Below are 22104 nucleotides of genomic sequence, written 5' to 3'. Positions count from 1 at the left end.
CAAAAACATTTTAAGAAAAAAAAAAAAGAAAGAAAAATCAACATAATCTGATATTGAGGAAGGAAAAACAAAGCGGTCTAATGAACAAAGCCGTCATGTCCAGCCCCTGCTCGATGGTGCCTCTTCTGCCTCCTCAGCTGCCCCTAGCCCTCACCCCAATCTCTGGGACATTCAGAATGCCTGACCCCTGGAGTCCCCAGAAGCAGGTCTTGGAGAGATGGGGAGATGGGATGGGGGTTTGCCCTGGGCCATTTTCTCTACCCTGGCCCCTTAGAGAAGCTCTGAGAATGTCCAGAGAGAGCACCATTCCCAGCTCTAGGCATATTCCCAAGGCCTTCCAGCCTGAGGCTATTGAAGAAGAGGCTTCTTTACAGAGCTGCAGACATGTCTTCGTGTAGCTCTTCCAGCAGCAGCCACCACTCTTAGAGCCTGGTTCCCCTTTGAGATCCCTCAAGCCAGGACAGTGTTCCCCACCTCAGCAGAGTGTGGCGCAAAACGAGTTTACCGTCAATCATGCACAATTTGGCTTAGCTTCAACTCAGACTCTATCTCTTTTTTCCCACCTCTCGGAGTCCTACTGTCATCGACCCCAAACATTTATTGATCACTACATTGGTTGGATTCTTAGAAGCAGTATTACATAGAAGTTAAGAGCACTGGCTCTGGGGTTGGGATACTTGGGTTCAAATCTGGGCTCCACCACTTATAGCTGTGTGATCTTGGGCAAGTTGCTCAATCTCTTTGTGCCCCAGTTCCATTATTTTGTCAATATGGAATAATAATGATAATGGGTCCCAACTCATAGATTGTTGTGAAGTTATTAAATGAGAAGGGCCTTAAAGCACTTTGAACAGTGCCTGACATAGAATAATTGTTCCTCAAATATTAGCAATTATTATCTTAACCTGTAGGGATGCTGGGCAAGAGTGTAATGTGATGATACTGGAAGTGCAAAATGCGGTTCCTGGAGGAATTCTGGTGTAATCTGGGGAACCGAACATTTTTCAGTCTTAGAGAAGGAAGTTCGTCTTGTGCTCTACTTTCCAGCAAAAGATGAGCTGTTATGTCTGTGGATGTATCACCACCCCTCCCCCTCACCATCTGGCATGGGTGGAGCAGAGGCTTCCTGTTTCCCAGGAGAAGGTAAGGCCTCCAGTCATGTTAATGTCTTCCAGATCTTAGGCCTCTGAGCAATCTTGTCTGGATTTCATTCACTCTTAAAAAAAATAGGCTCCTGGTGATACAGGCGTAAATTCTTATAATTGCCTAAAGAAAAACAACATACATGAATTCTTAAATATGCTGCTATTATTGAGGCCTTCTTTTTGGTGGTTGTGTCCCTTTGGGATCCTGGGAAAATGTAGAAGAGAGACCAGGCTGGTTTGCAGAATCTTAGACCAATTTATTAATCTCGTGATGCCCAGACAGATGCCATGAGAACTAAGTAGCATTTGGAGCATATCTTAGAATGAAGCATCCATGCTCCAGATAAGTCCCTTCTCTTACTGCATGATACCAATCTTCTCTGTTTTATCCTCTTCCCAACTCTATGGAAGTCAAGGGTAGGAGCAGAGGAAGGATTTCCCACCATTGCCTATCTTGGCTCCGAATTTCTGTTTGTCCAGGAACATCACCACCTGGTAGCTTTCACAGCCCATGTCAATGAGCTGGGGCTCAGGTTCTGCCCACCTCATGCCCAGCACCACCTAGAGCAGGGGTCTACATACTGTGGCCAATGAGCCCAATCTAGCCTTCCATTGGTTTTTATAAATAAAGCTTTATTGGAACACAGCTAGACTCATGAATTTACATATTGTCTGTGGCTGTTTTTGTGCTACAATGGCAGGATTGAGTAGTTGTGACAGAGGCTGTATGGTCCACAATACCTAAGAAATGTGCGATCTAGCCCTTTACAGACATAAGGAAGAGGGGGAAGTCCTCCCAAGGCAATATAGGGAAGTGGAGATCACCAACTGGTTCTACAGGTAGGGAAATTCAGAGTAAGAAAGAATAAGCTAAGAGAAAGAAAAGTCACCTATATGACAAAGGGGATGAAGTAGAAACTGGAACTGTTTTGATACAGGCTGCTGTTGCTTAAGCTGCGGTATATAATAACTCCTGTAATTCCAGGGGAGTTGCCCCTAATAATATGCCATGTCTTTCTCATCACAAAAGTCACGTGAAATACTCCAGTGATGGGAAATTTAATGGGTTTCTTTGAAATGACCCCCTGTTCTCCCATAGCTGTGCCATACTGGCTGTTACAATTTCAAAAGAAAACCATCCTTTGGGATTTGACCTTGTATTTTTAAGTGTTGAGTCTGAACTGGGTGATTAGTTTCCCCTTCCCCAGCTACCAGAGTCCCCTTACTCCTTTGAATATGTTGAGATTTCTGGGCCACCAGCCATGTGTGAAATCTCCACCAAAGGAACCCACACCAGGGCAGGTTGTCTGTTTGTCCCCTTTCTGTCATTAAAGGGGCCACAAGGAAGATGGAGTGTGAAATCTAGGAGCTTTGACCAATAAATCTTGCCTTGCAAGGACAGCAGAGAGTTCAGGAGCCACTCGTTTTCCATGTATAACTGACTCCATCTCTACCTAGAGGTTGTCAGTCGGATCTCAGCTCTGGGACAACTAATTTTTATGATTTTGAGCAAACCCCTTCCCAGGCCTTCTGCACAGGATTGTCCAGGGCATGCTGAAGCCTGTCCATTGGCCTGAGATCCAGGCCATTTCCACTCGTCAGACTATTTATTCACCTTGGCTCAGGACTGCCTCTGTCCAGATGGGCACCATTTCTAATTTGCACAAAGGTGTTCTATGGGCCAGTGGCCGTCCTGTCCCTTCCTCTCTCTGAGCTTCAGTCTCACCAGCCAGAGGAAACTGAGCTAGATGGTTTCCAAAGCACATCCTAGCTCTTTGATTTGAAGGTCTTTTGAGGCTGTGTGTGTGGCCAGCTTCGCGGTTCTCTTCTTGCTCTGTGGTGCTCCCCTGCCTGGAGTGCCTTTGAAGCCAGCAGGGAAGACTGTGTGGCAGGAAATCCATGAGGCTTGGAGAGAGGAGAGCTCCTGGGTTGCTCTGAGGACAGGGTTCTGAAGACTGGAGGTAACGGTGTCAAGGCAAATATGGGCTCTGAGAGGTCAGAGGGGTGTCAGAGCAAAGGCAGGAGTGGCTAAGTCTGGCCTAATTTTGCTTAGCGTTGGAATGATAGAGAGAGCTGGAGTCTCTCTGGCTCTATACACAAGGACACCTGTGTCTACGTATCAGGTACTGACCATCTTTTCTCCCTGGCCAGACCATCGCTGACCTCGTGCTTGTCCTCTCACAACAGAGACCTGGACACAAAAGTGACCAGATACCTGGATTGAGCAAAGGGACGATAATAGAGGAGGCCAACGAGATGCCCTGTGGGGTGGGAGTGCACAGTGGAGAGGCTCACTGGAGTCAGAGAACCCTCAAAGCAAAGAGGCAACAGGTCTGAGCATCCTTGAGGTCTTATCAAACTCCATCTCCAATGCCTTCAGATTACGGAAGTCCTTGGTATATTTCTCTTAAAGCCTTGTTTTCTTGTTTTTTGGCCCCACTTTGTCAGGCCTTAACAGTCAGCGCTCAGTTATTTGTAGCTGTGTGTAGTTGTTGTTAGTGCCGTCAAGTCAATTCCGACTCCCAGCGACCCTGTGGACACTAGAGCAGAACCCTACCCGGTCTTTTTGCGCCATCCTCTCCCCTTCTGGTGTCCATCGGACAGTGCTCTGCTGCTATTCACAGGGTCTTCGTGGCCAGTGTTTTTCAGAAGTGGGTGGCGGGGCTCTTCTTCCTAGTCTGTCTTAGTCTGGATGCTGTGTGTGGACATGGTGCTAAATGCTTTCTTATCATCGTCTCATGTAATTTAAACCTCATGAGGTTAGGTACGTCTAGTTCTGTCTACATTTGCAGAAGAGGAAACTGGGGCTCACTGAAGTTAACCTGTCCAAGGCCACAGAGCTAGAAAGTTCTGTACCTAAAATCCAAACCCATACCTTACACCCAGATGATACTGCTTTTAAATGCCATTCCCCAATGCCTGCGCACACTGCCTCGAATGTGGCTAGTTTGATTGCTAGTGCAATGATGTTGCAGGGGAAGGGGGAGTTTCCTTACCGGTGCAGAGTTTACGTACCCCAGGGTTTCTCAGCCTCGGCACTATTGACATTTGTGGCCAGAGAATTCTTCGTTGCAGGGGACTGTCCTGTACATTGTAGAATGTTTAGCATCATCCCTGGTGTCTACCTGCTAGGTGCTGGTGGCACCTTCATCTCCCCCCAGTTGTCACAACCCAAAATATCTCCAGACTTTGCTAAATATCCCCTGGGAGACAAAACTGACCCTGGTTGAGTGAAAATCACTGGCATAAACTAATGTTAATTTGCCGGCAAAGAAAAAAATCTCTGCATCTATAATTTCTTTATTGTCTTCTTTTCTTCTTTTTTTCTTTTGCTCCAAAATTCTGTTGTTAATGACTTGGGCCCTTCCCTGCCTAGCTGACATCCTGAACGTTTCACTGGGAACTTTCCCCTTGCTGGCATCTTTCCAAACTTCCCAGACACCCTCTCTTTGAGCCTGGAGTCTCCTGGGGAAGTGTTAAGAGCCAACCAGCTATGAAAACAATGTGCTCTTGCTTGTGCTAAGTGCCCCTGCTCAGGCAGTAAAATGCTTTGGTGGCGTGAACATATGGCATCAACATGGCCTCTGAAAACCACGCTGGGCATCTAACAAGCAGGGAGGGAAGGGGACAGGCTGTGCTGAGCTCCAGAAGCTTATGGAACAGGACTTCCCCTCCCCCAGGAGCAGCCAGGCTGGTGTTCCTCAGGGGTCTTGACTCCAAACAGGCCAAGGCTTTGCAGGAAAGAGGGCTGGTGCCTTGAAGCCATTGCATTTTGTTCCTTTAATAAAACACCCCGCAGACCTTGACATCTGCCACGGAGAAAGACCTAGAGCAGCTGTGTGGCCTGATGCCATGGTGCCAGCCCTTTCCTCTGGCTCCCGGCAGGCCTCTTGCTGAGCCACACCTTCTATTAGGTGAGAAGATGTGGGCAGCTCAGTGGCGACCCACTGCATTCTGAGTGCACAGCCTGCTGAGGGTTCTAGCCCAATAAATAGCCTGGGGTTTGGGTCACAGAGCAGGTGTCTGAGTGGCTCAGCACCCCAGTTTAATAATCCCAGGATGCCAAAGGTTAGAGAGGTCATTGGCATAGTTTGCCAAAAGAGGAGACTGCCTGTGACTTGCACAATCGTTCCCGGGGCAAGACGTGTCCCTTCTGGGTGATGTCATGGCATTGATAATGGATTTTTTAAATAGGCTTTTTTTTTTTTAAGAACATAAATTTTTGGAGCTAAATAAAATCACCAGGAAAAATCTTTAGAAGTTCAGTTCAGTTAGCTCTTCTTTGTGAAAGGATTACTGGGCGTATCTTGAACTGCAGGTGACAGTGTGAGGTGTGCACGTTTCTGTACCTTCATGCCCATGTGCACACACGTGCACACACACTCTTTTCTCCGTATGAAAGATCAGGTGCTTAAAGCCTGTTTCAGATTATGAACCGTGAAGAAAAATATATGCAGGTCTAGGATAGAGCTGGTTTTCTTCGATTACTCTTGAATAATTGGGCTGTTTTACCTGGTACTCACTCCCTGTCACTCTTGGAACCCGATGTGGGTGTTTTCCGTTGTGAAATGCTTTCTTCCAATCCTCATTTGATAAGGAATGATAAGTCATCTTTCAGGAATCTGAGTTATTTTCATGTAACATTTCCAAGAGCTCCAGCTTTTCATTCATTCCATGAACATTTATTAAGCACCTATTATGTGCCAGACACTGATCTAGGGGCTGGGAATTCAGCAATGGAAATGGAAATGAAGACCCTTGCTCATTGGTAGTTTACAAGCCAAGTCTGCTCCAGTCATGCTTTTAGAAAAGATGTGTGTCATTCAACGTCAGAGATATCTGTTGTGAACAGAGTTTGTGCCATGCTCTGCGCTGGGTGCTTAGAAGCAGGATGTAGCGATGAACAGAAAAACTGGAATATGGTAACATGGTGGGTGTGTTGGGTGACTGACACATGAGCAATCGACTGTGAGACAGAAAATACAAAATTATGACAGGTGTCATGGCAATCCAAGAATTGATTTGGAATAAATTTATGGATGAATAATTCACTAGGGCTTATTAAGGGAAATTGAGAGCATAGTGCCTGGAACATAGTATGTGAATATTTGAATGAATGAACTGTTGAATGAAGGAAAAGGCTGCCATGTATGGTGTGCAGGTTTCACACTGCACAACTCCAAGGCAGGGCATTCAAATTGTGGACATAGTCATTCTTCAGTCTGTGTGGTCATGTGCACTGGCTCTGTCTAGCATTTCACATACACAATCTCACTTAATTCTTCCGACACACCACTATGTAAGTTGTGTTTTCCCCATTTTGCAGGCATGGAATTTAGGACTCAGTGAGGTTGTTAGCTGCCTAGGTTCACAAAGTGAGTTAGTGGAGGGGACTCACAATAGGAATGCAGACCCCTCTGACTTCAGGGTTCCTGCTTGGAGAATAGAAGAAAACTGTCTCTTGAAATTAAGTTTGATGGTTTGGGTCTTGTTTTTTCTTTGAAGCAAATGCTTAGGTCTCTGGTGTCAAGAAAAAGTGAAGGCACTGAAATAATTACTTTTCCAGGTCCTGGGCTTCAAATCACAAACGCTGTAAGAGCCTTGCCCTGTTTTCTCCCACTTGAATACGTCATACTGTTAGTTCTTGGATCAAAGACCCCAGAAAAACCCACCCGTAGAGATGGTGGGTGCACCATATGTATTAGTGACAAAAAATAAGAGGTAACAGCCCTGGGCCAGCTGAAGTGAGGAGCTGGTATTGTAGCTTCTCGGTGGGGAGACTGCATCCGGCTCTGATGGGCTGCTTCTTTGCAACTCATTTTTAATCTCTCTCCATCCCTGGGTCAGCGGCACCTTGGGTAATACGATGTCACGTGGGTGTCTTCTCCAGAATCTTTGACCATGGAATAACAAGTCCTTCCCCTCGCTGCCCGCTGAAGTCTTGGACTTCCCAGCCCTGTGTGATCATGGACGTCTGCAGGAGGTGGGGCGGGCTGACTGCTCCTGATTGCTCGTTGCTCGTAAAGGCAATTTATTTCTCAATCAGCTTTTTAATACAGCAGCTCAACCCAGAGAACTACAAAAGGTGGAAGAAAAATTTACGTCAAGCTAAAAAAAATTGTGGCTATCACTGAATACAGTTGTAAAGTTTCCGGAGATGGAGGATTGCGCGTTACGTGACTTTGGAAGGGGAATGCGGTATATTAGCTTTGGAAGCGTCTTGCTGCTTCTGCTGGACGCTTCTCTCCGAATTTCAGAGCCTGCGGGATGCTCAGAGATAATCTACTTACAGCTGTAAACAGGTTTTACATCTTTTGTTCTGGTTATCCTTCTTAAAGAAAGAAGCGGAGGAGAGAGGAAGAGATTTATGTTTCTGAGTTATGTGCTTGATTTCCTTAATTCCTGCCAAGGATCCTGAAAGGAAGCTATTATTTTCTCAATTCTGTTGATAGTGCAACTAAGGTCTTCAGAAGTCACGCGGCCCAGGGTGTGTAAGTTTCTCATCTCTGGACTAACTGCAGCATAGCTCATGCTCTTTCTACAATTTCATATATTTTGACACTCAGGAAGGAACCACTTTCTTTTAATAGAGGGAGGAACAATTCTGTGTTAATAATCCTAATATCCTCTACAGGTAACTAAAAAAACAAGAATAATAGGTATTTAATGAGTAATTGCTCTGTGTTAGGCATTGTGCTAGACGTTATATTCTCACAGCACTAAAGTGAGGAAGGTACTGTTTTTATCCCCATTTGACAGATAGTGAAGCTGAGGCTCAGAGAGATAGATGCCCTCCCCAAAGTCACATAGCTGTTAGAAGTGCCCTGTCTTTGTACTCTGATGGCTTTCTTGTCTGTTAGACTTTAAATTTCTAGAAGGCAGGGACTATCCTTAATTAACTTCATTCCTGGAAGCCCCTGCTTGTAGGGCTTTCCCATAGAAAGTGCCTACTAGACATTTGAATGGGTGAACGCCAACTGAGCCTGGAGTCTGCTCTCCCTGATCTGTGCTTTTGCTCCCTTCACACATTCTGACCAATCCTGTTTTATCAGGTGGACCGATGGGGAAGAAGGGTATGTTAGCAGATTGTTGCTTTCCTTCTATAAAGCATCACAGCCTGCAGCTATCATGTGTCTGTGATAGGAATGGAACATTCATTCATTTTGTTTTTGATGACCTTATTAGTCAGGATAAGATCGATTATGCTAACTTGACAAATAACCCCAATGGCTTAGTGCTACCGAGCAGCTCTCTGGGGCTATTGTCTCCCATTATCATTGGTCCAAGATACTGCCTTGATCTTTGGCTCTGTCATTTCCACACAAGGCCTCCTTCATAGTCACCACAGCAAAGCAACTGCATGCTGGGACTGTCTTGTACTGGTCATTGAAGAGACACACATCCCTCTGGTCATATCCTACTAGCTGAAATTAGTCATATGCCTCCAGACTCCCAAGAAGGTGCAGATGAGGAATTCTCCCTTCTGCTCAGAAGGAGAGGAAAATGAAATATAAGTGAACTCTAGAAGACTCCACCCCAGTGGCATTGGTTCTTTATTTTATTTCTACTACTGAGTCATAGAAAGGATGAAAAGTAACATATAATACAGAACAGTTTCATGGATTTGCAGTTCCATTAGGCATGTGATGTTAATTTCAGTTCCGTATGTTTAACCACAGTGACTCATGGCCGACTTTGGCTATTTTAAATTTCTATATGTTGGCTATACCAGTAGCTGCAATTTTTTTTTAAAGGATAAGATATTTCTTCTAAACCATCAAGAATGTTTTAGTTCAGGAAATTGTTCTGTTTTCTTGATACTGTCTCAAAGGATGGCTTAACTTGGAATTCTTGTTTTTTTTTAATGTGAGTGTAAAAATATTTTCCAACAGATTGTTAAAATCCTTCACAAAACAATGCTAAATGAACCTAACAGAATATAAAGCTATATACATTATGATCCCAGATTTCTCTGTCTTTGTCTTTCTGATAGTTGCTGTCTGTGTGTCTCTCTGTCTCTCTTTCTCTACACACACACACACACACCCCATAATAAAAAGCAATACGTCAAAATACTAACAGCTATAATCTCTAAGCTTAATAGTTATTTTTATTTTCTTCTCTATACTTTTCTGAATTTTACAAAAATTTTTGTACTGAAATATCTACTTTTAAAAATTAACATAATTTGTTTTGCTGAGATATAATAAAAATACATTTTATATATAGATATAGAGTGGATATTTAAAAGTGTGTATGTATTTTTTGTAATTCTGTCTCACAGAATAGAATTAAATGGTGCTCATTCTAGATTATTCCCTCGCTCCATTTCTTTTTTGAAATCATTTAGAACTTGAAGACAATGTTGAGAGAAGGGTGTGGAGAGCAGGAAGGGAGAGAGACGCCGTTCAGAGATGAGGGGACCATCATTTCCATCACGAAATCCAATTTAATTAGGGTCAGCCAGTCCCCGCATCACTGTCCCCTTCTGCTCTTCCACGTTAGTTAATTTGAAATCTTCTGATGAATGTCATCTTGCAATTAAAAGGCTGGTGGCAGCAAGTTTCAGCATCTCAGCTTCCATCAGTCTTAGCTGCCAGCAGCCTTGTCTTTTTAATCAGGACCTGTATGACTCTCTTCCGTCAAGTAACTTTTTACTTTCTCAGATCCCAATAAATTTGGTTGGAGAAGAGAGCCATTAGTTGAATTTTAATTTAATCCCTTGTCTCTCAGGAAATATGCTAAAAAGATGGCATTGGGATGGTTCTTGCAATGCAAAGATGGTGCACCTGCTGGGATCTGATCCCCACCGACTCACCCCCTTATAGGATGCTCAGGGTGAGCAGAAGGCCTACTACCCAGAAGCAGGAGGTGAGGATGGCTTTCTTTGGAAGTAGGAGAGAGGGAGCCCTTGGCTGTTGAGCTGGTTGTATGCCCTGCTGTCTGAGTCCCAAGAGGAAGGAGATCTGAGCTCCACTGGCCTGCTCCTCAGGAACGAATTGTCCAGCAAGCTGCTGGGGTTGGCAGAGGGAGCTGACTGTTGGGGGCTTTGTGAAGACGCTGATCAGACTGACTGCTCAAAGCCCCTTGACCAGAGAGAATCATCCAAAATCGACTGAGAAGTTGCTGTCTGCGACAGATGGCCGCTAGTCCTCCCTCACTTACCCTCTTAACTGCATACAGTCCTGCAGGCGGCAGCCATGATGTCATCTGTGCCCTCCATGTGGATGCCTGGGCTTCCAGTGTAGTCTTTGTGCACCACATGCAGCTGCCAGTGCTGGGTAAACCAGCAGGGTGTGTTGGTGATGATGAGTTCCATTCAGAACCCACAGCTTATTCCCTGGACTCTGTGCTTCTTGAGCCCCAAAGTGCATAAAGGTCACTTGGGATCCTGAGAAAATGCAGATTCCACCTCTGTGGGTCTAGAGTGGGGCCTGAGATTCTGCATTTCAACGAGTTTCCAGATGATGCTGAGACTGCTGATTGCAGGACCCCACTTTGAGTAGCGAGGATTTAATTGACAACTGTTGTCTTCATTGGGCTCATCAGCCGATCAGAAGGATATTGGCAAAGCTTGATTCTTGATACATTTCTCTATTTAAAAATGTATTTATTATAAAGGATGATTGTTTTAATATAGTCTTTGATATACAAATAACTCTTAAAGGGATTGATTCCTGGTTAGTTGTTTTTTTTTTTAAATTGGGAGCAGAAACGTCCAAATGGGCACCATGAGTTGATTTTCTGTGGGTTTATCAGAAACACAGCGCTTCACCTAAACTCTGCACCCTAATTTCCTGAATTGTAAGCTTCTGGAGGGCAAGGGCCAATGCTTTGTGCAGACAGGTGCTCAATAAAGACTTTCTTGTCACATTCTACATTTTTTGAGTGTGATCTAACTTGGCAAAAAGTAAAAATAATTAAAAAAGGTGTAGACATGTGAGTTAAATGTGGCGAGAAAAATTGAAGCGGTTCCTTTGGGACTTCGTTGCCTTGTATTCCTACTTAAATCAGAGTTCAACTCTTTACAAGACTCTCGTGAAAGTGACGAGTCGGCTACACATTAATGAGAGCTCCGGTCCCTGCCACTCGTCTTTTCTTCCTGGGTCCCTCTGAGGCTTTTTGCCAAGGCTTGGGTTTAATTTAATAGCCCCATCTCTGCAGCAATTGCTCTTTGGCCTTTTGAGACTATTCTGCACGCCATGGTGTGCTATTGAGATGATGGATGGGGCAAATAAGAGAAGTCAAGAAAGCAGCCACGGGAGGCTATTGGCACAGTGGCCGTGGGTGCCAGAGGTGATGACAAGATTGGCAGTCTAACAGATTTTTATTAGCTGGCGCTGCTGCGTCTGCAGTGATATCATCCTTCAGAAAGTAGCCCAGGACTCCCTGAGAACAATGTAACCTGGTTAAGGAAAATAGAAGTGTTTGGAAAGAATCACAAATGGTAAAAATTCTATTCAGCAGCAGCCAATCTAGGGAAGATAGAAAAATGAATTCAGTTGCATATGGCTTACCAGCGTTAACATCAAATGATTTCTTGCACTGGGTAAGCCTTCAGTAACCTTTGTAATTTGGAGGGACTCAGTGGTGTGACCCATGGATATGAGTTTTAGCCTGGATTCAGCCCTTGAATCTCTGCATGTTCTCCTCCTTTGTGGAGTACATGGAATGGGAAAGGCTTAAGGCCCACCTTTGATCCACATCATACAGGCATGGAGCTGTTTTTAAGAATCATAGCTTTAAATCATGTGCTCAGTATGGATGGAATTTTTTTCTTAAATGCTGAGAACTACAAGGCTCTAGGTATTTCTTATAGTCTAGACCAGTAGGCTTCGAGTTTCTGCTTCTAACAATTGCTATATCATATTTGTGATGCATTTATAGTTTTCATTTGCAGACAGATTGCCTTTATCATTTCATCTGTGGTATATTGATTAAAGCAACCACATTGCTGACATTATCGACTCATCATATTTGGATAAGATCTCCCCTCTGCTCCTTTATGAAAGCATTTTATTCCAGCTCTTCTGAATTAAGATTAATCTAATCTTCATCTCTTCCAATCAAGTTATCTTTTGGTCGACCTAGTTGACCTTCTTGTTCTCTAGCCAGCAAAATAAGTCATTTGGTTATCAGGATTTAGTTGAATTTGCTTTGCTTTCTTTCTTTCCTTTTTTTTGGTGAGGAAGATTGGCCCTGAGCTAACATCTGTTGCCAATCTTCCTCTCCTTGCTTGAGGAAAATTGTCACTGAGCTAACATTTGTGCTAATCTTCCTCCATTTTGTATGTGAGACACTGCCACAGCATGGCTTGATGAGTGGTGTGTAGGTCTGCACCCAGGATCCAACCCATGAACCCCAGGCCACCAAAGTGGAGCATGCAAACTTATCCACTATGCCACCTGGCCAGCCCCTGCTTTGCTTTCTTGATCAAGTCATAATACTCAGAACCTTAGACTCTTCCTCTCTGTAATGCTTGTATCTACAAAGTGAAGCGCAGAGAGACCATAACTGTTATTAAAGCGACTTTGTTCTGACATGGTCATGACTAATTTTACTGAGGGTTGTTTTGAGTGGAGGCTGTTTTCTTCACATTTCTGTGCCTTAGTTTCTTCAGCTGTAAAATGTGTGATTATAGTACACAGCTCATAGTGTTGATGATTTGGGAGATTGAGAATAGAGTTTCTATTCCATTTTTTTATGTTTGTTTAACATATTTGGAACGCTCTTGCCCAGGACTTTTGCACTTGGTGTTTGTTCTGTCTGCCTGGAATGTTCTTTCGCCCAGAACCCTAGTCACTGGCTCTCTAATTCTTTTATGTTTTTACTCAAGAATTCCCTTCTCAGTGAGATCTTCTCTTATCTAAACTGTTACCTCCCTCCTACTGCTTTCTGTCCTTCTTCCTTGCTTGGTTCTTTGTCTTTGCTCTTGTCACTGTCTAATAAACTGGGTATTTTACTTATTTATCTTGTTTATTGACTCTCACTCCTCCAAAACCCATTAGAATGTAAGATCCATTAGGTAAAAAAAAAAATTATGCCCTGTTTTATCCTGAGCACTTGGGGAGAAAATAAATATTTGTTAAATTAACAGAATGCTCTCAGCACAGCTCAACACGCAAACATCACGCTGCAACTGGGAGACCTCACCTTGCCTTCTCTCCACTTATTCTCTAAAATTCTACAGCTGAATCCAAATTCATCTTTCTGGGCCCACTCAGATGTCCCTCTTTGCTAATCTCTTTCTTCTTTAAATCTCATTTTTATTATAGCATTATCTTTTTCTGTCTCCTATCTTGTTCTCTGATTATTTCATATGAGTTGGTCCAATCTCCCCAACTATTTTTGCAAGCTTCTTGATAGCAGGAATAAATCACTCATACTTTTTCTCCTATTTCTTTCAGCATAGTGCCAGGGGCATGGTGATTGTTCATTGAATATTGTTGCTGTATAGATCTGCATTGGGGGAGTGCTATGTGACTACAGAATTTATCATTCACTAACTAGAAACCATGAAACCAATTGAATGAAGGAAAAGGAGTATCATTTTTCAAACAAAAAACACATTAGTGAGCTATATTTACTTGTGTGAATTATTTGATCAATATTTGTCTCCATCGTGTTAGGGTGCTCCAGCTGTACTGAACTTCTTTTCATTCCCAAGCTTTTATTATGAAGAATTTTAAATATTAGAGGCATTGAAAGAATTTTTCAGTAAACACCTATGTACCCTCCAGTTAGGTTCTACTTTTAAAATTTTTATGTAATTGCTTTAGCGCATGTCTCTCCCTCTGTCTACCTTTCTATCTGTCTATTGATCCACCTTATTTTTTGCACATTTCAAAGTAGATTGCAGACATCCGTTCATTTCCCCTAATTACGTCAGCATATATTGAACTAGAGTTCACCATTGCAACTGCCATTCTGATTTATTTCCAGCATGGATTTCTTTTGCCTCTTCTAGAACTTCATATAAATGGCAACAAGCAGTATGTACTGTCTTTTGCATAAGGCTTATTCACTAAATACACTGTTCCTGAGATTCGTCCTTGTTCTGACAAACTCAATTCTTTTAGTTGCTGAGTAGTATCCCAGTGTGTGGATGTATTATACTTTGTCCTTGCTCCAGTTGATGGACATTTTGAATAAGTCTGCCATTCATGTGCATTTTTATTCAAAACTATCTTTTTCACCTTGGATAAATACATAGAATTGAGGTTTCTGGGTCACAGAGTGCACTCTCTTTCTTTTTTGTCCTCAGGCATATTGAGCTTTTTCTCTGCACTAGCTCTTTCCTTTGTCTGGAATGCTGTCTCTGTGTATGAAATACTTTGCCCCTTGTCATCATGTAACTGCCCCATTGTATCACTCAGGTCGTAGCCTTCCCAGACCGCCCATCCTAAAGTAATCACGTAGTCCTCTTCAGCACGTGACTCTATTTTAACCGTCTGTATGGCATTTCTTATCATCTGATCATTTTGTTTCCTCCCATTATAACAGAAGCTAGGGATAGGGTCTGTCTGCCTTACTGTCCTCATTCCATAATCTAAAATTGTCGACAATAGTTAAGTTGTAATTAGTTTTAGACTATTCTTTGGTCAAAAATGGCACAGTATGTAGCAGGTACTCAATAAACATTTGATGAAGAAGTGAATACAGGAGTGAATAAATTAACTTCCTAATTGCTAGAACCCCATCCATCTTTTTTTTTTTTTTTGAGGAAGGTTAGCTCTGAGCTAACATCTGCTGCCAATCCTCCTCTTTTTTACTGAGGAAGATTAGCCCTGAGCTAACATCTGCCGCCATTCCTCCTCTTTTTTACTGAGGAAGACTGGCCCTGAGTTAATATCCGTGCCCGTCTTCCTCTGTTTTATATGTGGGACACCTGCCACAGCATGGCTTGACAAGAGATGCCATGTCCATACCCAGGATCCAAACCGGTGAACCCTGGGCCACCAAAGCAGAATGTGTGAACTTAACCACTAGGCCACTGGGCTGGCCCCCTGTCCATCTTAGTCATTGTTCTATCCTCAGTACTCAACACATAGCCAAGTGCACACTATGTTTTTGATGGAGGAACAGATGAGGGCAGTTTCCTGGTGGATCAGAAACTCTTAAGAAAATTCCACTCTGAAAAATGTCTTCTTTCCTACCTTGTCATATGAAGGAAGTTAATTCCATTCCTTAAACATGTTCAAAACCTAGCTAAAAATTGGTCACAGCTAGAGATGTGAGGCATCTTCCCCATGTGCCTTGATATCCAGGGAGAAATTGCTGGGGGCAGACTGTAAAACACACCTCTAAGCTGTCATGTGAACAGATTGGCTCATTACTCTGATGTGTAGGGGTGGCTAAAACGTATTTCTCCAACTTTGGTTCCTGGTAGTTATCCTAATTAAGGGGGTAAGGATAAAGGAGGAAGCACTTACCTCAGAGGGTAATTACTACACACAATGTGGTTAGCAATTGGACATGGTTTTCCTGCCTTGCTCCTGGGTTGTTATCTAGGATGCTTGCAGCCACAGTAAGAGGGGATCTTTGAAGTTCAAGGGTAGCAAAAGTCAGCATTTCTGTGCTCTTAGAGTCCCTGGAGTGGTAGAGAGGGACAAGAGAGAAAGAATGCCTGGTGATATCTACCTCCAGCTCCTTCCTTTCTCGATCTAGCTGCCTTTGTACTCTGTAGGAGCAGAGAACTGGACCTGCCCATCCAGTGAGTTGAGAAGGGAGTCTTGGTACCTTCCAATTCTCCATGAAAGGACTGGACGACCCATGGGGACATTGGAAGAGAACCTTACCAGTATTAGCTTCTCTTCGCATCGGCCACTGGGATGCATGTGTCCTGAATATTAAAAACAGGGGTAGGAAAAGAGGCAAAGTGGAAGTTACAGTTGAAGTTGTGCATAGCCCCCCAAACCAGTGCTCCACCCGTTAGTCCCAGTCCTCTACCACAATGCCAAGTGGAGAAGCTACTTATTTGGAGATCAAATTCAAGCAGCTATCTTCCCTTGTGCCTTTCACTGTTAACACTCACCCCTCCTCTCTCAGTAGGAATTGGCTTACATTTATTAATGTGCACAAGTTGAACCAAACCACGTCTGATAAATTCCTTGGTTTGAGGGAAAGGTAAATTGATAGCATTAAGACAATTCTTGATAGAGTAGCTTGATGAGAAATGAGGGGAACCTTATGTGAGCTTCTCTTTCTGCAATAGGCATAACCATGAAAAACTCAGCATTAACAAATTTTTTTTTTTAAATCAGCCTATTTTAATTCTAGGGAGGTGCTAGCTACTCTGCAATGTAATATTTTGTGAAGCAGAGTTTATTCTGTATTGTGAATAAGATCCATCAGGCCCATTAAAGACCACATTTGGACTCCTTCCTTAAGGACTCCACGTTATATCTTTAGAAACTTGAACTTGATCTATTTAGTTGCATTTAAAAAAATATTTGAGTTTAAGGGACACTTTAAGGTAGGGGATTCTGGGAAGATGGCAGCCAGAAGGTGTAGCCTTCATGTCATCCCCTCTTAGCTCCCAAGTATCTACTTCTACTGAGCCAAGTGGCGGCTGGGATTGACAAGCTGGCAGACGCTGGAGGTATAATGCAGGCCACTTTTCCTGAGACTTCTGGATAAGAGAGCAAGCTCAGAGCTTTATTCCTCTTTGGGCCAGAGAGGTTCTAGGAAATACAGAGGCTGAGAAGCCATGGGCAACGAATGGCTAGAGGTTGGCCTAGGAGAAATGAAAGGACTCCCTTAAGGAAGGAGTCCAAGTATGGTCTTTAATGGGCCTGATGGATCCTCCTGGACCCTGAGTAACTGCCAGGGAGTTAAGTGGATAGGATGAGATCCTTCAAATCCCCGAGTCTAGGAGACTACTGATTACTGTAACTCAGAAGGTCTGGGTGCAGAGACGCTTCTGGGAGAATGAACAGAAGATGTATGGTTGCTGACCAGTGCTTCAGTGGCCCATGGTGACTGCTGCACATTCCACTATTTGGAAGTTTCCTACTACCTAGGGTGACTTTTACTGTATTACTGGAGGATGAGAGGAGTGTGGAAAGATTGTAAGTCATGATTAGTCAAAGGAAATAGTAGTGCAATCATAGGGATGGGGGCCCAACAGAATATCTAGGACAGATGTTACCTAGTGAAATTGAGCTACTAGAGAAGTAGTAGCTTCCTAAGCAGATGTGCTTACAGTATACAAAAGAGTTATAGGCATTGAAAAATTATTTTAAAATTAAAAATGTAATAGTTTCATCTGAAAGAGAATAGATGGTATTAAGAATTAAAAGAGTGGTTGGGCCAGCCCGGTGGCACAGTGGTTAAGTGCACATGTTCCACTTCTCGGCGGCCCTGGGTTCACTGGTTCAGATCCCGGGTGGGCACATGGCATTGCTCGGCAAACCAAGCTGTGGTAGGCGTCCCACATATAAAGTAGAGGAAGATGGGCATGGATGTTAGCTCAGGGCCAATTTTCCTCAGCAAAAAGAGGAGGATTGGCAGTAGTTAGCTCAGGGCTAATCTTCCTCAAAAAAAAAAAAAAAAAAGAAGAATTAAAAGAGTGGCTTGGGAGATGAGTGGAAAGAAATATTTCAAAGCACAGAGCAAGGGTATAAAAATGTTAAAAAAAACGAATGATGTTAAAAGTTCCAGAGGACCGTCTAAGGACCCATACGTAGGCATTTAAGAAGGTCCACAAACGAACAGACGGAGGAGAAGCAGTTATTTTAAAAAATAATAAAAGAAAATTTCCTTCCTTTGAAGAAAAGCTTGAATCTGTAAATTGAAGGTCCTCACTGAGTTCTGAGCAGGACTAATTAAAAAAGAAAAAAGGGACACACTTCTAGGTATATGCTTTTAAAGCTTCTGGATTTCCAAAATGTGGATGAAACAATCAAACGCTTCAAAACAGCAAGAAGTTACTTCAAGGGAAAAAAGAATCAGACAGCCATCAGACTTGTCTTCAGCTCTCAAAGCTAGAACATGGTAGAAATAACATCTAGGGAAAATTCGAATTTTTATGTTTAGTATTGAATTCTCTGAAAAGAGATTATTCCTAGTTTGAGACTACTTGACTTAGTGCTGAGTGGTTTCTTGAGATGGAACTCAGAAGACTAATGGGCACTCTCACTGATAGTCTCATGCATTACAGAAGAAGCCCTTTAATTGCATTTTCTCCCAAACCTCACCTTTCCTTCCTGGAAAATTCCTTCCCAGCATCACAGAAAATAGTTCTTGAAAATGGAAATATTTGAGAATACCAGACTTAAAATGGATCTTCTTTATCACCTGGTTCTGCCTCCTCTTTATAAAATCCAGGAAACTAAGCAATATCAAGTTAGTTAGCCAAAGCGTCATCCGTAGAGTGGAAAAGCCAGGATAAGAACACAGATCTTGTTTCCCGTTGAATAATCCTTCCAACCACGTTGAGGGAGGAAATTCTTTACCTGCGATCTGCTCCATATCCTTCCAATGCTACATTTCTTTGTTAAGTAGCCTTGAATGGGTTTCTGTTGCTTGCAGCAGAAAGACTCTAACTGATGAAAAGTCCAGCTATCCTCTCAGTTTCAATAATGATATATACTCATGTGATTACTAAATTGATATTTCTAGGCACGTCCTTTTCCTCTGCTTTCAGTATCTCAAATTTCCTAAGAAGTGTTTCTCTCTGAATGACTTACCCACTTTTCAAACTCAATAGGTGACAAATCAGACTTACATTGTCATTTCCAAACTGACTGTTTTCCTAATATTCCTATTTCTGTCACTGATATTACCATTGCTCCAGAAATGCAAATTGCTTTTTATGAAACAGCATTGTCATTGTGTCACTCTTCTCCTCAAAAACCTTCTGTCTTTTTCTGCTGCTTGCAAGATCACGTTTGTTAACACCTCGGCCTACCATTCAAGTCGCTGTCAAATCTGGCCACTTTATTGTCATTAACCTATTTTTTTATATTCATACCTATGACCACACTGGACATTCCACCCAGAATGGCTTCCGCCAACCTATAAAAGTGTCTTCCCTATTGCACATAATAGAAGGAGCTCTGGCTCTGTGCTTAAGGTCGAAGACATTGGACTGTGTGTTAGTTACATTAATGCTAGCAACGGGTCCTTGAAGTTTCAGTTTTATTGTCTATAAAATAAGCACCTTTTCTCTCTTCTAGTCCAGCCCTTTCATTTTATTCATATAGATAAAGAAAAATAAGGCTTAGAGAATGTTAGGGGTTTGATCAAGGTCACTTTGTCCCAGGACTGAGGAAAATTCAGTTAATATCAGATGCTGCATCCTCAAGTGGCCCATTTTTCAGGGGCCCCCTTGCCTGCTGCTGCTTGTAGCGTTAAGCACGGTCAGCTGTGAGGAGCAGTCTTTGCAAGGAGGAGGAGACCACTTGGGCAGAATCTGATCTGTAAAGTTTGTTTCTGTGTTTCCCGTAACAGCAGCTGTTGGAATGCCTGAAAATTTCACTCCTGAGTGGTCTGCCCTTCCCACTGTTGGTTAAAAACAGACTTTTTACTATCCTGGGAAATATTTCTTTTCAGGCAAGTGAATTAGATAGTTGCACAGATGCTGGAATCCAGAGATCTTCATATGAAAATAGGTTACAGCAAAACCATGGGCGAGATGGGGACTCTGAACCACGCCTGAGTTAAAGGGAGGCATCTCCCGTAATAGTGCTGGTGTCAACACTTATTAGGACTCCTTCACCCTAGACCTACCTGTGTATTATTATTTCCATGTAAGAGTTTTCTTGATGTACCCCAGTCATTCTCATCAACACCTGGGTCCCCAAGATTCTTGAAGGAGATGCTTTGTACATTTTGGAGTGTTTAATAAATGGTGATGCAAACTTTCCAGATCTCCTCAAATTCACTGCTTCGTTTCTGGACAGGAAGACACTTTCCCAAAGAGATGTGGCCATTCCTTCATTATCCCCTCCTAACTCAGAAAACAGATCATGCCTTATGGGGCTGTGACAATAAAATCCCAGGAGGCTGGCGATTCCACAGTAACACAAACCTATGAAATCTGCTCTCTTGTGTAACCTATCAGACAAATGTGATCATGGCATCTGAGCTCTGCAGGCAGACAATGGCTGAGTTGAGAGGCAATGATTAAAGGGCCAGCCTGCGTTAAACACTCTCATGCTGGTATGAGGATTTTCTGATGTGCCCATGGCTGGGCTCTCTCTCCCTTCCTCCCTTTATTACTTTCCTCATTACACTCTGACCTCATTAAGAGTTTCTCCTTCTAGCTCTCATCCTTCTCTGCCTTCACCATGTGCACTGGTTCCTTTCCCTCCTACTTGTTGACTTTTTCATCTCCAGCCTTTCTGCCTTCCTGCCTGAGTTCACTTTATTTTTAATGGAATTTCTCTTCTGGTTCTCTTCTCTCTCCTCCTACTCTCTGTGTTCTTCCACAATCCCCCAGCTATAAATAACGCAAGGCATCCAACCTTTTGCTCTCATGGAGAAATGAATAATTAAAACTCCAAAGGAAGACACGTGGATTAAATCAGGCACTTAATTTCTTCAAAACACAGAGAGCATTTTATGGTGTCCTGTGCAAATGGATGAGTCAGAGCTAATTACTTCAAGATGGAAGAGAGCTGAGGTTTGGCTTGATCAACAGCATATTTAAAAAAAAAAAAAAGGAGTGTGCTAACGAATGTCAGATATTGGACAGGAACGGCCCTTCTCCCAAATACAGCAGCATGAGCTGCGGAGTCCTGACTGTAACACATGTGATAGTGACAGAGTTCACGAGTTTACTCACCAGTGGTTTCTATATGATGTTTCTCTGTAATATTTCTTTTACATAATCAAATATCACAAATTCTGGGTTCCTGCTGCTTCAGTATACCACAATGGAGATTCATTTGTTAGAAATAATGTTTGGTGCAGTGGGAACTGAGATTCTCTTCGAGACTGTGCTGAGGTGACGCACTTGTGAGACTGTTTAATAGCAAGTGCTCAGAAGGCAGTCAACATGCTTTGTGTAGACAATGTCTCAGGAATGGGTGGTCTGCAATGGAGATTGGCAGTTGCCAGGCTAAATGGTTCTTACTAGCTTCCCTCATTTCGCAAGTTCTTCTGTCTTTCCAAAGACTGGCTGGTTTCCTTCCAGAGTGATCTCATGTGATTGTATCTTCTCCCACCCTGAGACGTCTCGCCTGTGGAGTGGTCAAGGAAGCGCCGCTATCAGGATCCGTCATGTCATAGCCCGTCCTGCTGCTTTGTGAATGGATTCTCTGAAGGAAACGAAAGAAGCATTTTCAACCTGGAAGAAGTCTGCAGAACCTGTCTATGGGAGGCCTTGAAGTGGAAGGTATCATTCAGAGACCCATGAGGAGATAAGGCCTGGGGTCTGGATTTAGAAATGAAACCCACAAACTTAAAGAAAATATCAGTAGCTTATGGAAATACTTATGACCTGGCTCAACTCATGAAATAGCCATGTGTTAGAACTCCCTTAAAAGGACAGGGGTGTGTGTGTGTGTGTGTGTGTGAATTCTGCTTTGAGAACAGATAAAATAAAAACTACCTTACAGGAAATTACTCAGTGAGGTGGGAGTGAAGGAAGAGCGGCATCCTAGAAGTTGAGCAGGAAGGTGGGCAATGTGCTTATATTTTTATTAAAAAATTATTTGGCACCATGTGCTTTTGGTTAAAGCCCTTCTCTTTTAACATTGATTACCTGCTTTTCTCTACAAGTGACAGTTTCACTGTAGAAAAGATTTGTTTTTCATCTGTTTATCCACCCTCCAGTGTGTATGCTAATCTCTGAAAGTTTAGGTCCTTTGGGAGGAGTAGGTGTTAATTAAGCCAATTACTTGCTTTAACTTATTCAGACCTTAGAGATGGCTTTAGGACCCAGTAGACAGGGCTATCCCAAAGAAATAAACAAGCCTTTAAAAGAATTTAATTAATTTCCTTTACCTGCACT

At 42.9% G+C, this 22104-nt stretch overlaps 1 protein-coding gene across 14 annotated transcripts in view; it reads left to right on the top strand.

The window, feature by feature from the left end:
• The window catches only part of CPNE4 (copine 4), a 691914-nt gene that overhangs the window by 250802 nt on the left and 419008 nt on the right, over positions 1-22104 (top strand). Inside the window, exon 2 of one of the 14 annotated variants that reach the window (XM_070239072.1) lies at positions 1048-1143. The exons of 12 other annotated variants lie outside the window; for them this stretch is intronic. In XM_070239072.1, the coding sequence (XP_070095173.1) occupies positions 1064-1143 (80 nt within the window). In that variant the 5' untranslated portion in view covers positions 1048-1063. Of the gene's footprint in view, positions 1-1047; positions 1144-21360; positions 21487-22104 lie in introns of those variants that run through there. One more of the 14 variants, XM_070239083.1, reaches the window with a different exon arrangement.

This window comes from Equus caballus, chromosome 16 (genome assembly GCF_041296265.1).
Source record: "Equus caballus isolate H_3958 breed thoroughbred chromosome 16, TB-T2T, whole genome shotgun sequence".
NCBI lineage: Eukaryota > Metazoa > Chordata > Mammalia > Perissodactyla > Equidae > Equus > Equus caballus.
Note: the sequence above shows the minus strand (reverse complement) of the source record. Positions and strands in the feature narration are given on the sequence as shown.